Source organism: Camelus ferus, chromosome 15 (genome assembly GCF_009834535.1).
Source record: "Camelus ferus isolate YT-003-E chromosome 15, BCGSAC_Cfer_1.0, whole genome shotgun sequence".
In the NCBI taxonomy this organism is placed as follows: domain Eukaryota; kingdom Metazoa; phylum Chordata; class Mammalia; order Artiodactyla; family Camelidae; genus Camelus; species Camelus ferus.
The window spans coordinates 39,139,408-39,156,484 of record NC_045710.1 but is presented as its reverse complement, the minus strand read 5'-3'; the positions used below and the strand labels follow the sequence as shown (position 1 = coordinate 39,156,484).

The 17,077-nt window shown below is 38.7% G+C and overlaps 1 protein-coding gene across 3 annotated transcripts in view; it reads right to left on the bottom strand.

Moving 5' to 3' along the window:
• Nucleotides 1-8,760: 8,760 nt before the first annotated feature.
• Nucleotides 8,761-17,077, bottom strand: part of ACYP2 (acylphosphatase 2) — a 121,786-nt gene continuing 113,469 nt past the window's right edge. Inside the window, exon 4 of one of the 3 annotated variants that reach the window (XM_032497562.1) lies at nt 8,761-9,371. In XM_032497562.1, the coding sequence (XP_032353453.1) occupies nt 9,257-9,371 (115 nt within the window). In that variant the 3' untranslated portion in view covers nt 8,761-9,256. The remainder of the gene's footprint in view (nt 9,372-17,077) is intronic. The other 2 variants (XM_032497565.1, XM_032497564.1) reach the window with 2 other exon arrangements.

Here is a 17,077-nt window from a genome sequence, read left to right as displayed (position 1 = left end):
TTCAACATTTAACTGATTTTTATACTGTGAGAGAAATCCATTATGTCTGAGAATGTCTTTTCTCATATTTCTTACAAATAATTCCATTTTGATCCATCACAGTGCAGACAAAATATTATTGTTGTAATGAAACTACTCATTTCACTGTAATGTGAAAATTTAAAACTGATTCCCTTACATTAAAATGAGATTTCCATTGCTAATCTCTTTGTTGGTATAGAAGTTTCTACCGAGTGATAAAAACTACTTTTAAGGATTAAGTGCTAATTCAGTTTTTGTACTATTAGAGTTTCTAAACTTTTCTGGAGACATCACCACTTATCAATCCAAGTTAGATATTAGGAATTTAATGTACACATTTTAAAAATAGGGTTTTTTTTCATATTATTAAAAGAAAACATATTCTAGAAAAAAATTACTAAACATAGATATAAATCAAAATCTCACCAGCTGGAGACAACCACTGTTCAGTTTCAGTCGGCATGTTTCCATTTTCCCCATCAGTCTAGAGCTGTGCTATCCAGTATGGTGGCCATTGGCCACACGTAACTTAGCTTCCCTGAGCTTCATCCTCTGCCTGCCCTTCAGCAAGGTGTGCGGGCGCTGTTTGGATTCCCGCTTCCTACTCCTGTGGTCTGGACATCAGCTTCAGGCAGAAAACCGTGGCAATTGTAGGGCTCACTTCACTTGTTTCCCTTTTCTAAGGAATCATGCTCCTGCACTGCCTGTTGTCCAGTGTCTGAAAACAGTTGTTCCGTGTATTTTGTCCAGCGTTCCTGGTTGTTGACCATGGGAGATTAAGTCCGTTGGTTGTTACTCTATCAGGGATGATTGTGGAAGTTTTTGTCACCTTATTCTGTGTCTTTTATAATCAGCATATGCTTGGCTTTTGTGAAGGTTTTTATAGAGGAGTTTAACCTATTTTTATGTATAATCATGAATGTGCAGTCTTACTTCCATCATCCTAGTTGAAGCCCTTGGGTGGATATTTCTTTTCCTCTATTTTATTCAACAAATACTATTGAGCATTCGCTGTGACCACGGGTTACTGTAGGTACCACATGTACAGCAGGGTCCAAACCTACTCAAATTCCTGCTCTCACGTAGTTTACACTGGGATGAAAGACTGAGTAAAACATGGGAGACTAGTTAGACAGTGATAAGCACCATGGAGAAAGCAAAGGAAGGAAGTAGATAAGGAGTTTGGGGACTGACTGTTAGACAATTTAAATAGGTGGCCAGGAAAGGACTCACGGATTAAGGGACATTTACCCCAAGACTGGCAGGTAGTGAGGGAGTGATGTCTGAGGATCTCTGGGAGGAGAGCATTAAGTCAGAGAAGATAGTACATGGAAAGGCCTGGGCACAGAGGGTATTTGGGGCATTAAAGGAATAGCAAGGAGTTCCTCGCGGCTGGAGCAGGACAAGCAAGGTGGAGAATAGTAGGAGGTGAGGTCAGTGATACAAGGGGAGGCCAGATGGCACAGGGCCCAGTGGGCCACGGTTACAATTCTGGCCTTTACTGAGAGTAAAATAGATTGCGATCAGAGAGTTTCAAGCTGAGGAGTGTCATGATCTGATGTCTGTTTTGACAACATCCCTCAATGCTGTGCTGAGTACAGACTGAAGAAAGGCAAAGGCAGAAGCAGGGAGTTCAATTAGGAGGCTATTACATGGTGACTGGATCAAGGGTGTTGCCTTAGAGTGAGAGGTGGTTAGATTTGAGCTTATATTTTCAAACTTTTTATTCGGGAAAATATAAACAAACAAAAAGACAGGGAAAGATCTAAGGAACCCCTAGGACCCCCTTTAGTAGTTGTCAGCTCATGTTTAATCATGTTTTATCTATACAACTGTCCACTTTCTGGCCCATCCTTCCTCCTACTGGATTATTTTTAAGCAAATTACGGACAGTTGAAGACGGAGACAACAGGGGAATGAACGACAGAGAAAAGTCGATGGTGACTTTTATTCGCCCTGAGTGTTTGCCCTAAGCGTCTCTAAATGAAGGGTTGCCACCATCAACAGAGGTATAGACAATGTTGGAGGAGCCATCAGCTGAGGTGGGGGATGTCTGTGGGAAGAGTACATTTGGGACTCAGTTTGGAACATTAAAATTTGAGATGCCCAATAGAATTCAAATGGAAAATGTCAAGTAGGCTGTTGGTTATATGAACTTAGATTTGAGAGAATAAGTCTGGATGGGAGATGTAAATTTTGGGGTTGTCAACAGGTACATAATATTTCAAATTATGAGACTGGATAATATTGCCAAAGGGATGAGTACAGATTAAGAAGAGAAGACGTCCAGGGCCTGAGTTCTCACATCCTCCAAAGTTAAGAGATTGAAGAAAGGAGGAGGAAACACGAAAGAAAACTGAAAAGGTGTGAATAATGAGGTAAAAGGAAAATCAAGAGAGTGTGATGTCCAGGAAGCCAAGTAAAAGAAAAAAAGTGCTGATAGGTTTAAGTAAAGAGGACAGAGAATTGACCAGTGGAGGTAGCAATTCTGAAATGAAACCATTAGGGGTAATAAGAGGACTGTTGGTAGACAGGAGGGGGAGCAAAAGCGAGATGGAAAGACTCAAGAATGGAGGGATGGGATTACAGGAAATGTGGACACATGTTTCGGAGTTTATCTGTAAATAGCAGAGATCTGTGGTGGTAGTTGGAGGAATCAAGAGAGGGAGGAATAAAAGCATGTTTGTAGACTGATGGGAAAGATTCATTCGATAGGAAACAATAGTTGGTGTGGAACTGAGAATGGCAGGAGCAGCATCCTTGAGGGCACGGCATCCAGGCGTCCAGATAGTTTCTCTGTGATAATTGGCACAAATGTGGGTAGGTAGGTGCAGTGGCAGCTTGTGGAAGTTCTCTTCTGCTGGAAATAGCAATCAAAGCCAAAGCTAAGTTAGGAATATGCGTGAAGTGGTTCTCTAGGAGGGTGGGGGAGTGAATGGATTAGAGAAACAGAACAGTTGCTGGGCAGCAATTAGGTCCTTTTTGAAATAAATGCTAGAAGGTTTTTTGTCTATATTAATAATTGATTTTTAGCCAGGCTTTATGTATGAGCCTCTTTTAAATAATTTTTGCTTAAAACTTAAGTCGTTCCTAACTGTATAACTTTATACTGTATAGTTTATATGCTATAACTCAAGAAAGTTTTCTTCTATTGTAACTGATTTTTCCTTCTGTTTGAATTTTTCTGGTTTTTTTCCCCATGAATTTCTATTATTGATTTATTAAAGGATTAGTCAGATGCATAGGTGCCCTCTTTCCTCTAGATGAATAATTTTCCCTCTCACATTTCCATTTCTTTTCCTGATGAACTTTTCAGATTTATTCTCTACACCAGTGTTTCCTAAGCCTGGCAGATTGTCAAAATCACCTGAGGACATCTTTAAACATGCAGTTTCAGGGACAAAACCCATGGAAGAGGTCATTAGGTCTAGGGTGGAGCCTAGTAATAATTCTATTTCAAATGCTCCTGAGTGGGGTAAGGTATAGCTCAGTGGTAGAGTGCATGCTTAACATATGCAAGGTCCTGGATTCAATCCCCACTACCCCCATTTAAATAAATAAATAAACAAATAAAAACCAAATTACCTCCTCCCACCCCACCAAAAATGCTTCCAAGGTAATAATCACCTGGGTTTGACAATCACTGCTCTATAATGCTAATGAGATTTGCCAGTTACTAATTCTAGAATGGATTACAATTCTCCTGTCCTCTTTTGGGTTTCCTATAGTCTGTCCATAGCTTAGAATGTGAGTATGTGTGTGTTGTCTGTTCTTCAGAATATAATTTTTATATTTCAGTTAATCCATATATTTTATTATGTTTTGCTATTTTAAAATTTTTTTAAAATAATTTATTATTATTGCCAACAGAGTGTATCCCTCTCAGGTCTAAAGCCTTTGAATGGTTGATCTGCCCTATCCAGGTTTTTGTTGTTGTTTTGCTATGAGATTTCCTGGAGCCTTAATTTATATAATAAAAAAATGAAATACATCATAGATATAGGATGTATAAAATAATGTATAAATAATTATAAAAAGAACATTTATAAAGCTACGTTGCATCAGCTTCCATGCTTTAAGTAACAGGACTTCCCAACCTCCACTACCTGTTCCTTCTCTTCCCTGTGTGCTGTGATTTCAGAGTTTTATTATCCCCAGTCGTTGGACAGAGAGTAATGGTTGGGATCAGAGGAGGGAGTGGAGGCATCTACCTACCTACCCATATTTGTGTCAAGTACGTCCTCTACCTTCCTGCCTATTACCATAGTCAAACTGTCCAGATGCCTAGATGCTGTGTCTCAAGGATGCTGTCCCTGCCATTCTCAGTTCTGCACCATCAATTATTGTTTCCTATTGGATGAATCTTTCCCATTCTTCTGTTGCTACCTTGGAAAATAATACCCGAGAAGAAGGATTTGTTTCACTTTTTTCTGGTTGTTGTAAACACTGCATCTCAGAAATAATGGTACATACCTTCTAGTCACTTTATGCCAATTTCCTGATTAAATATTGTAGGCAAGTTCTTAATCCAGATTAATCTGCACTGAATTCAGTAGAAGCTCTGCCTTAATGCTTGCAAATGACCAAATGGCTGACTATGATCCTTGCTCTTCAGAGTTGTTTTGAAACAGAAACGTCATTTCCAATACAATGAACTGCCTGCATTTTCTATTTCTATGTCTTCTAGTATTTGTTTAAAAAAAAAAAAAAACTAGAAGAAAAAAAAAGACACCATATTGGAAACTTGTATCCGCTGCTTCTTGTAGAGTTCATTGTGCCAACATGGAGAATAAAACTAATCAAAGAAAAACTTAGTTTGAGGATGAAAGATGTGTCTTGGACATCCAACCAGACTGTATACTGACCTTTCAGCAGAGGAAAGAGCATAAATCGTGCTCTCTAGAAGAGGAAGACCCCACTTTCTATAGAAAAATCTTCTAATGAGATCACACATAACTAGATGTTTTAATTCTAAAATTTAAAATTTTTTCAGACTTGGGTTTTATTCAAAATCACTTGAACCTATTAAGAAAAGGAAACTTAGCTTTTACGCATAATTCTAAAATTTAGGTTAAAATCTCCAGGATATGCTTATAAAACACTTTTTAATTAAGCCTCCAATTATGTATTTATGTTTCCTTTTGTATATGTTTTATTTTGGTAACATCACAATAGAAACAAAAGACAACAGAGTATCAATTTCAGAAATATTTTAGTTACCATGGATCTTTATCACAGTCACTATAAAAATAAGAATTTATTTCCAACATTCCAATAGTCACTTGTCACAAAAATGGAAATGGCTACAGGTAGAGTATACATACCACACTGGCGTGACAAAATTAGTCAAGAGACTAAGCAATGCATTTGACTTTAGCGTGTGTAGAAATTTAGAAAAGACCCCAGGTACTAAATTCAGTGTCTTTGTTGTTGTTGTTTTGAGGTGGAATTCTTCTCAGTATGTCTTTTGGAGAATCTTAATAAATGAAAGAGATGAGAGTAGGGCTGCTCTGACTGGGGCTCTCAGCCGCCCATCTTCCTAACTTCCCTCTGTAGTCTTCTGGTACCACCTCCTGGAAGGTGTCTTTCTTACCGGAATCCTATGAGACGTCCCAATGCAGTCCAACTTCTTGACTTTGCAACTGAGTCTACCTGGGCACACAGCTAATGAGTGGGTGGGCGGAGCCCAGAATGCAGGTCTTCTGATTCCTAGACCAAAATAATATTCTCTACCACACCATGCTGCCTATTTCCAGTTCCTGAAATTAGTTCCAGATTTGAAAATCTTGTTCTTTTAACAAGTAGTGAACATTCTTTGATATCTGTTTTAATGGAGGCCAGGGAGAGCTACTATATGAAAAAATATTTGTGGACTGGACTCTATACTTCCAAATACAAGCTCCTTTTTGGAAGTGGATTGTTTTTTTTTTCTATTGTCTCTAGGAGTTCAGAGACACATGCTTCTGAAAAATTCCTTCAGTAGACAAAATTGAAAATCTTTTGTTGTGAAAATGGTGACCAGCTTCCAGCAAAGTCACACTAGTGGGTGTTGTTGCCATAGTAACCCGCACCTGTTAGTTCCCCCGCCTGCTGGTTAGTTTGCTCCCTCATGCTTCTCTGCACTTTGTTAACACAGCTCCCCCCCCCCCCCCCACTTTTGAAGCACAAGCCTTCTTCAGGCTGCAGGGAACTCCACTGTACTTAGAAATTCCCAGTCTCAGATGAAACTTGAATTGCTTTTTCTCAAGCTTAGAAGTCCATGGACTTCCAAGTAAAGAACATCTGTTTCTACCACACCCCTGTTGCTTCTCTGTGCCCCGCCTGCCACAGGGTCTGTCTTGTGCATCTTCCCCCCAGCCTAGAAGATTCTACTGAGCCTTACTTCTTGAGTTGGCTTTTTTAAAAGCTAGGTATTTTTATGTAACTATGAAAAATAGTTAAATGTTTTTACAAATCATATCCCCCTAATACTGATCTATTCCTTGAGGAGGGTGTGGGCATGTGGAGTGTTGATATTCCTGGTTGATGGTCACTAAGGTCGATTCCCATCTTTTGCTCAGTTTTTTTTTCTTATGTTTTAAAATGCCTAATTCTGGCGAAATTAAAACCTATCAAGGTTTGCTGTTATCTGAAAGATGATACTGAAATTTAAAAGTCCTTATGTTAAGTTCAGTATGAAATTTGACATTCTAAAGTTATTGTTAAGATGTGCTGTCTGGTCCCTATAACAATTTTTAAAATTGCTTTACCTTTTTTTCCCTCTTGTTTTCTATCAGTTCATGCACACCCACTTTTACTCATTACCTACATTTTTCATCCAGTAATAGAACTTGGTTATGTATTCATCATTAAGCAACCTTGACTAATGTGATTCACTTTGTGCAGTTAGAAGATAGTGCCAGCACAGTGTGATTTTTAAAATAAAGAGTAGGGAAGGGAACCACCAGAGGAAATCAGGCTAATAAATAGTGACATATTGGTGTCACTTCTGAGATTATATTTTTCTAAAATCATTCAGCCTTTCTGTGTGTAAAGAGATACAGATTTTATTTTCAACTTGACTGTGTAAGAAATGTCTAAGTCAAAATGAGCCTGCTTCAAGCCCCAGCTTGTCTGGGAGGTGGGAAGTTAAATCTTTCATCCCTGGTGCTTTGCACCCTCTCTCAGAAGGATCATGTAAAGGAAAATGCAGAGAGAGCATTTAGGGAAGATCTGGTCTCCTCTCCGTACCAGTTACCAGGACTACCATCCAAGCCACCATGGTCCCTCGGAGTCAGGATGCTTTGCAGCACTTTTCGGGAGCCGGAATCATGCGAGGGCTGGGAGTCCCTGGGCCTGGGATCCAGCTTCTCTGGGTAGGCCACAGCTGCTCCCTGTCTCAGGTTTGGCCATCCCCCAGAGGTGCTGTTGGAGAGAAAGGTGCAGGTCTCCATTTCTTGGGAACTCTACTGCACTTGGTCCCTTTCCAAAGCCTTGGATAATCTCGTCCCCTCGGCTCTTGCCACTTCTGCTTCTCTTTCATGCACTTAAGGTCTGGTGTTTGTCTTCCAACTCACAGCATAATGCTCTCTTTAAAATGAAACCTGGTGAGGGTGGGAGTATATAATTCAATGATAGAGCGCTTGCTTAGCATGCACGAGGTCCGGGATTCAATCTCCAGTACCTCCATTAAAAAAATAAAATAAAAATAAAATGAAACCTTGGAAAGAAAGTTGTCTTCAGGGGATCTGGTACCAAAACCCTCCCTGAGGTAAGGGAACTCAGACTTGTCTACCTTCCTTGAACCAGGAGTGGGGAAATAAAAGGAGAGCAAAATCCAGAGTATCACAATAGATTCTCCTTAACATGGCAATGGTATTGAAACAATGGGAAAGTTCTTTATTCAAGTGTATTTGGAGAGTTAAAAAAAAAAATCTTTGTCATTGTCTAATGTTGTGTTGCCTTTGTGTACATATATTATATATACACATATATATACACACACATATACATACATATATTTGATATCAATATTATCATCGAGTTAACCATTCAAGTGAAAAAAACTCAGCCTATCTCCTTCTCTTACCTCTAATTTTGCAGCAGGTAGAAAAGAGAGGCCTGAATTCTTTCTCCATGCCATGGAGTATAGCAGTAGAGATTTGTTCCATAGATAGAATGGTGATTTCTAGCCTGTATTTCCAAGGCATTTGAAATTATTGGACAATTGCAGAGGGAAAGTGAGACCAAGTGTGCAGGGCTCGAGTGACCCCCCCCCCCAAGCTTTCTAATCATGCTAGTTGTCCTTTTCCACTTGCTTTATGTATTAAATTCCACTGAAATTTATTTTAATGGATATATTATAAAATTTTGGAAATCATCGAAGGGATATGTAAGTATTACCTACAACATTTGAAATTCCTCAGTACTTTGAGTTAAAGGTCTTCCTTTTTCAAGAGTGTAATTCTGTAGTATAGAAATAAACCTTTCCCTTAGAATACTGCTTAATTATCATCCAAATGTGAAAATCCTCAGATGGTAGGCCAAGTATGGGGACAGTATGATTTATTTAGACTCTCAGTTACTTTCTGGTTCATAGGACATCCATTGCAGATGGTTGTCGCCATAAACCTTGCTGCTGACTGTACTAACACTGTGGCTTCTCTACTCATCTGTTCACTACAGAGAGCAATACTGTTCACAGAAAGCATTAACTAGCTCCAACCTAAGTACCAAATCATATTCTCATTTAACCAGAGGTTTAAAATTAACTCTATTGATTTTATGGCTATACGGTTGGTCATCACGTAGACATTTATATCTAACTACTGGTTATTTTTGTTTGTAATTGTTATTAAACAAATTACTCAACTTTAACAACAAATTATTTTTCAGATTTTAGAATTCAATTCAGACAACGGAACCTAAAAATAATTTTAAATGGTTAACTTTATTATTATGTCCAGCCAAATAACATACATGCCATAATATTCATTAGAATTAAAGATTCCATGAGACAATATTGTTTAAATTAAATATTCATATTAAATATTTTGTAATGACATTTTAAATTTTAGAATGCTAAGTTTTTGCTTGTTTAAAACACAGCTGAGTAAAACTATCTCAGCATCAGACACTTGTAGTGACAATGTTACAGCTTTCAGAGCAGAAAGTTCCGTTTTTTAACCTACTCTGCTATTATTTTAGTCTATAGACTTAAGAGTACAATGTCTATCATACAGTATAATTTCTCATATTAATATCGAATACTAAAATTAGAGTATTCAAGTTTAGAGATGCTTTTTTCATTGGAAAAATTGGTGCGGTCAATACGAGAACTAGGACTTCCAACCTTGCTCAGCCAGGATTTCCTACAAAGGAAAAAAATTGAATAAAAATTAGCATTTAAGTATACAGACAAGCTAAAATGATCCCACAATAGGTAACAATGGGAGTTTACTTTTACTAAGGAAACTTTGCATATAATGTGAAATATATATGTGTATCTACAATGTAAAAAGTTTTATATCAGAATACCAAGAGTTTAACATAAAATTAATGTAAACAAAGGAAAGCTAAAAACAAACTAAGCATAGTCAATTTCTGATAATTTCATAATGGGGTTATTTCCCTCCTCTTAAAACATCCAAGGCCATTATTACCTAGTTCTTGTATGCAAAAGGATAAAAATATTTTTACAAAGCGGTAACTAATAAAAACAATTCACTGTGGGTTTTTTCCTTACCCAGCACATGGCAGATGTTTTATACATTTATGTGCAGAATGAGAGAGAGAAGGAATAAAGAATAAATGTGATTTTTTCCCACCATAAACATTAAAATAAAATTAGATTAACCTTTTTTCTTACCTATTCAAAAACCATTTCTTAGCACATATATTAGCAAAGCAATTGCATTAAAGGGACAAATTTAATATTCTGATACTTTTTCTGCTTATACAGTGCAATGGTTTTTCTTACTGTATTAGTGTTCTCCATGTGTCTAATTTATGCTTTTGGGTACTGACCTGAGATGCTTCATATATAATCCAAGATTATTGTAATATTGCTGATACCTCAGATACTGTTATGGATTTTCTAAAATCTTTCTACTGAAAGATTTTTATTTATTTTATAAACAGTAGTTTGTTTTAACCCCTTTCTTAGTTCTTATTTGTAACAGTTTTCCCAGGTAAATTTTCACTTTTCTTTTTCAGAAGCTAAGCCATCAGTACAGTAACACAATTTCTTCACTCTTTCAGTTGAAACCTTAAAAATAAAAAATTTTATGTGTTGAAGAATAAAGTTACTATAAAATGGGCTGATGGCTTTAGTTTTATCAGTCAAATCTCTTTGACACCTTCTAGAAAAGAAAAGGCCAGAAATAATAAAAGCTAACATTTATGGAGCACTACCTGTTGGCTCAGCACTGTGCTAAATTCTTCACATATCCTATTTCCTTTAATCCACACATTAACCATGTAAGCTATAGTCCACTATTCCTCCCAGGATATTGATGAGGAAAGAGACACAGAAGAGATAAATAACTTGCCCAGGGTAGTAGCAGTGGTGGTGGTGACAAGTGATCAGACTCTGGATGTATTTTGAAGGTACGGGCAATAGATTTGCTGACAGATTGGATATGGGTGAGAGGACAGAAGGATGACACCAGGGTTACTGGTTTGAAAAACTAGTAGGATGGGATTGTCACTGAAAGGGAAAGACTGTGAGAAGAGCAGATTAGGGGGAAAGATCAGTTCAGTCTGGGAATGTTAAATTTGAGATATCTGTTAAACATCTAAATGAGATGTTGAGTAGGTGGTTGGATTTATGAATCTGGCTGGAGAGAGAAAATCTGGACTTTGTCTGCAGATAGGTGGTATTGAAAGCCAGTAAGATTGGAATCACCAAGAACATGAACATAGATGGAAAAGGAAAGTGGTCCAAAGACTGCACCTTAAGGCACCCCAATGTTAAGAGCTCAGGAAGTAGAAGTCAGCAAATGAGAAGAAAGCATGCAGTGAGGTGGGAGAAAACTCATGTCCTGGGAGTCAAATGAAGCCCCTGGGAACAGAGGCAGATCAGCCAGGGCAATGCTGCTGGCACATCAAGTAAGGTGAGGACTGAGAAGTGACCACTGCATTTAGCAACATGGAGGTTAGGGACCCTGACAAGAGCAGTGTTGGTAGAGTGAAAGTCATGTTTGAACGGGCTCAAGAGAGAATGGGAGGAACTGGAACCAGTGAATTTATGACCAGGAGTAGTGGCCATCGGTGCTGCAATGACTAATCCACTTGAGTTTTAAGTCAATGTATTTAACTAGTTAAGAGCCCGACTGCCTCCTTCTAGCTGGTCTACATCAAGAACTTCTTCACTGGCCAGACCTACGGCCAAGGAGAAATTTATGCCTTTGGTAGGGGTATGCGGGTCATGCTGTTAGGTGATTCCACTCTGTTTACACTGTGTGTGTTGGGGGGGGGGAGGTGAGAGAGAGATGGCTCCACACATGCCACCCCTTTTGCTAGGAACCATCCTGCCTGACCTGCCTACTCACCTAGGAGTGTTCTGGTCACCTGTCACCTGACAAGCCCTAAGACCTCAGACTTCATGTGCTGCTCTTCCAATCTGGAAACGGCAGAAATAAGAATTCTCCTAGCCAAAAAGTAATTAGTCACAGATTTTTACACAATTTTATGTCTAATTAGTGTGGATATGATTGGGATGAGAGATTTTTTTACTCACCCTTAGTGTGAAAAAGAACCACATAATCAAACAGTACCCATTAATTCAATATGTATTTAAGTAGCACTATATGCAAGCTATATTCTAGATACTGGAGTGAGTACGTAGATACTTACAATGCTTTCCTTCCCTTAGTGACTTAACAGTCTAAGAAAAGTTTGAATAATAATAATATAAAAAGGCAGAATGTGCTGTGCACTGTGATTCTATAAAGGGAGAGAGAGGAACTAGGGGGGTTAAATTCTGGCCATTTCTTAGGGTTATCTTTTTGACAGCATTGGCATTTGGGCTCAGTTTTAAAGAAAATACTATTCAATTTTTCAAATGGGAATGCCACTTTAAGCATGACAGGAAACCAAAAAGCATAAGAAATATTGACAATGTTAACTATTGAAATGTAATACTTTTGAATCATCAAAAAAATGTCTTAAGCAAAGCCAAAACAAACAACAAACTGGAAAACTTATTTGCATTTTTCTTTATATACAAAGAGCACTTAAAAATCAATGTAAAAGATGGCCACCCAATAGAAAAATGGACAAAAACTATAAAATGGACAATAAATATATTCTCACTCTTACTCCTAATTTAAAAATAGAAATAATGAAACGCCATCTGCTTAGGAAACGTCAAATATTGGAAAGTTTGAAGTGGCAAGTTAGTGTAACCTTCACTGAATATGTCTGTTTTCAGCACAACCTGTATCTTTGCACCTGTAAGATCCTCCACTCTTGAGTATGAAACTCTGCCTTGCGCCTGGAGGACAGCTGTACCCCAATGTTGGGTGGGGAATAACTGCTTAGTAAATTTTGAGTTAGTCCTCCTATTTTTAACCCCATCTTTCTGCCCACTTCCATCGCCCTGAGCTTTGGCGGGCTTCCGCAGTGTTAAATGGGCCATTTCTCTGCTCCCCGCACTGCAGGTTTATAATGTAGGTCTGCGTTACCACTAGATCATCTGCTTCCTAATTGCCAAAGTTTTGTTGCTACAGTTTTCTCCCCCATTCTTGGTTCTTATAGGTTTTTACACCTTTTTAAGAATCCACTTTATTCATACTTAAGTAGGGTTTAGGAAGGAACAGAGTAAATGCATTTGTTCAAAATGTAACCGTCTTTAAAAGTATGACTTTATCCTATATATTTAAATCTTTAATCCATTTGGAATGGTGTGATTGCATTATATGAAAAAGATGACTTGGTTTTGATGGCTAGATATTTTTCCCAGCACAACTATGATTAATACTAAAACTGTATACATGCCTGAATCTACATCCTAGGTATTCTGTTTAGCTTCATTGATCGTTTGGTACTGGCGTAGGGATTAACCAAAGACAATGATCATAGCCTGAGAATATATTTTCATGTCCTGCAGTCCCTGCACCCCCCCACACCTCATTATTCTATTTCTAAATGTCCCTGTCTCAGTCTACTAGATTTTAGCATAATTCTGCCCAATCCCTTCAAATCTCCTTTTAAATCTTAAAATAATTCGGAGAGAACTGACATTCTATCAACATTGAATCTTACCATCAAGAGTAACAGTTTTGTCTACTTTTGTTCACGTCTTTATGCTCCTCATTAAAATTCAGGTCCTGTGTATTTCTTGGTGAGTTTATAATTAGGTATGTTCTATTTTTCTTGCTATTTTGAACAAGATGCTTTTTAATCCATGTTTTTAAATGGGTATAGAGGGAAACGACTGATTCCTCATCTTGTAAGCAGATGCCTCACTGAACTTCCTTGGTGGTACAGTAGTTTTTCTTTTCTTTTCTTTGGGGTGCCTCGGTACACCACCTCATGTATTTTTCCAGAGTTCATTGTTAGTCAATTCTTATCCCACTGACCGAATAATTTCAAATTGCTCTTTATTTTAGTCTCTCTAGCCGCATTTTGGCTGCTTACATGCCTTTTAGAGAGACTTGCTACAGTAACTATGCAGAGAAAGGATGAATCATGGCCAGTGTGCGTCCAGCACGATCATAATACACTAATGCATGCTCTAACCAGCACATTTTACCTATTAGTTTCATAGTCTCAATAAATATTGAATGGATGGTTGGATGGATGGGTGAATTATATTTGCTTAAAGAGACTGAAGTCTATTATTGCTGCTGTAAATCTGAATCTGCTCTGTGTGCATGTATCTTCTAGGTATTTTTATTTAAGAAACATGATCCACTGGGAGGCTTTAAAAGCCAAAAAAATAAGAGGGTTCAACATATAAAAATGAAAGAATAAGAATGTAAGTTGGAAAATTACATTGACAGAAGTCCTGTTACTTGACAACCGTGTCCTCCCTTCACTTTGCTGTAAAAGCCTTAGGTAGGGATGTTGAAAATGAAACCAAGTTTTTGTAAAGCTTAGTTCTTTTACTAAAACCATGTTGCCTTTAACCATTAGAAAGAAATAATGGAAGGAATTTCATTGGGTGCATTTCTTACATGTTGGAAATGGATCACACACAGCTGTGAACTTTGATGGTGTGCTAAAGGATAATGATCTTGCACATACTACTTTTAAGTATTCTTCAGGCCATCTCTGCATTCAGAAGAAGCTGATAAATGTTCGGTGACCAAGGGAAAAATCTATTCATTCCATAAAGTAACTATGCTGTGTTTTTCTGTTTCTATTCAAGTCGTCACCGACTATTGGTCCCCTCAGGGTTTCCACAGCATTCTCTAATTCTTGGGTACAGATGGCACACATTTAGCTGTCAAGCGCAGTAAGTGCCACACATTTATGGCTTGGCAGCCAGCAAACAGGCCAGCTGTGGCCTTCTCAAATGTACTTAGGCTTTTGCCCTCCCAGAGACCCTTCTTCTCTGACTGCTCCTATTTAGAAAGGTCCCCACCCCCACCCCATTGTGTGCATGATGGGGATTCCCACTTTCAATAATTGCTCTGTCTATGGAGTTGTTTATGTGTTCGCTAAGAGCCTCCTCCACATTAGAATGCAGATTTTAAGAAGGCAGGGTCAGAGTCTTACTATTGTAGCTCCAGCATCTAGTAGGATGCCCGGTGATAGTGGGCACTCAAGGAATACTGACTGAGAGAAGTGGGTTGCGGACACCTGCCTGCCTTCCTCAGGGCTACAGCTTCCACCCAGGAGAGGGAGGGCTGTTTCTAGGGTCCTACACTGTCCACACAGAAAGGAACCCTCAGTGTGACCTGTTAATTGTTTCATTTTATCTCACACAAAGCAAAACTTTCGAAGTATACTTCTTAGACTCTTTGAGAGGTGAAGAAGCTGTTGCTTCTAGTACAGAGAGTGAGTAAATGTTTTATTCATGGCAGCTCTCTAGGAAATAACTCAAATAATAACATTCAATCTCAAAGGAAGTTGGAGGCCTATGGATCTGACCTAATACCCTGAATATAAGCATGTGATCCAAGTTTATCTGAAGAATCTGTCCACTTATTTTGCCAGCCCCCAAATTTTACTGTGTTTCTTGTGGTTATGAGTTGACTCATGACAGAAATAAACATGGTAACTGATGTCACCTGGAGTTCAGGGTGACCTATGACACCACCACCAGGGGGCCAGATCTATCCTGCAAACCCAGTCACTTGGAGTGCCGCCGGCTCAGTCAGGTTCAGCGCCTGGTTGGTTGTACGTGCTCATGCATATTGTGATTATCGAATAAAAATCCTTAGACATTTTTCTTAGTATCCCAAAGGTGTACAAAGATCTACTATTTGTTGACTTGTTGCATTAATTCAGGATTTCTAAGCTTTTTAAAGAGAAGAATCCCTTCCTCCAGTATAATCTTGCACAAAAGCTTAATGCTTAAAGCAGGCGTAAAGTGCTTCTCTGAAGCAAGGGAATGGTTGGGGGATGGGGGTGTTTAGAACCTCCCCCTCAGGCCTCTCTCCTTCCCCAACTGCACTTCAGGTACCACTGGGGAATCCCAAGGGCTCTGAAGAGCTCAGTTTGAAAATGTGTCTATTAACCTATCACTGAGCAAGGATACAGGAGGAGTGGAATGTATGGAGAACCCATCGCATGCAGAGGTGGAAATCAACATAGGACTATCTTCTCTATAACTCAAGTCAGTGTTTCCTACAAAATGTAGTAAGCTCCTGCCATGGTTAAAAAAAAAAAATCCCATTTAACTAATGTCATTCTCTGAAACAAAGAGGTGAAATTAAAGCACTAGAAAGCCGATACTGTTAATAATTCATAGCAGTTCTACTTCCTAGGACTAAAGTGGGGCAGCATACTCCTTCCGTTCAGATCTCTGCAGCACCAGTATAAAATGTAGACCAGAGCAAGAAAGCAGACAGCCGGAAAAGACAGCTAATGAATTAAAAGCTAACGTGGTGCCTGCTGGAAAATATTGAGTTGCCTGCTCATTTCAAGCTTTCAAACAAGCATTAATAATGGAAGGATAGGATATAATATTTTTGCTATTCTCCTTTTGTTGCCGATAGATGCAACTGGTGTTCCAGGTTCTTGTCCCATCCCAGAAAGAATTAAGAGACAAGAATTAGAGGTTAAAAAAGGTAAAGTGAGGATTTATTAAAGGATGGATAGTACACTCTCAGGGGAGAGCGGGCAGGCTCAGGTGAGTGGCTGCCCTGAGTTTCTTTGGCAAGTTAGCTACATAGGGTGTAAAAATGAATGGGTGGAATATTCATTGGGGAGGGAAGGGTTTGGGGTCCTATTCCCTGATTATTATCTCAACTCCACCTTCCCAAAGGGAGGAGGGATTTTTGTTCTTTTTGGATGGTAAGTGTCATGGCATTGGTGCATGATGGGTACTTCTGATCTGCAAGGCTAATTTTATTGAAATGAGGGCATAATGAGCAAAAGGTTACATTCAGACACTGGAAATTCCTACCTTTTCTCACCTTTCTTTGTTCTTCTCCAGGCCACTTGTCACCCCAAAAAGCATGATCCCTTATCAGCCCCAAGGTTCCTGCTTTTCTTTCTCTGCTCAGGGACCCCTGCTGCTTACATGATGTGTGGTGTCCTGCATTTGGCTTGTGCCCCTCCTTTCTGCCCAATTCCTGCCATTTGGTCTGTGTTCCCCTTTCTCTGCTCATATCTAGCTGTCTGCCTGCTCTAACACTTCCTTTAGCAAGCTTTCTAACTCGGTTACATGTAGACAGATAATACCATGTACTTCTTTATTCTCAATACAAGCATGTTAAAGGTATTTTGATATAATGTCCAAAGTTTCTGTTAGATATGTAGCCCATGATTAGTGAAGAGTTCAGTGATTATCGAGGGAATCCCAGGACATCCATAATTCAGCTGAGACCAGATTCCTCATCTTTAAAATGGGATAATACTCACTTCAATGAGTTATCCAAAGGATTAGAGTTGATAAGAAGAT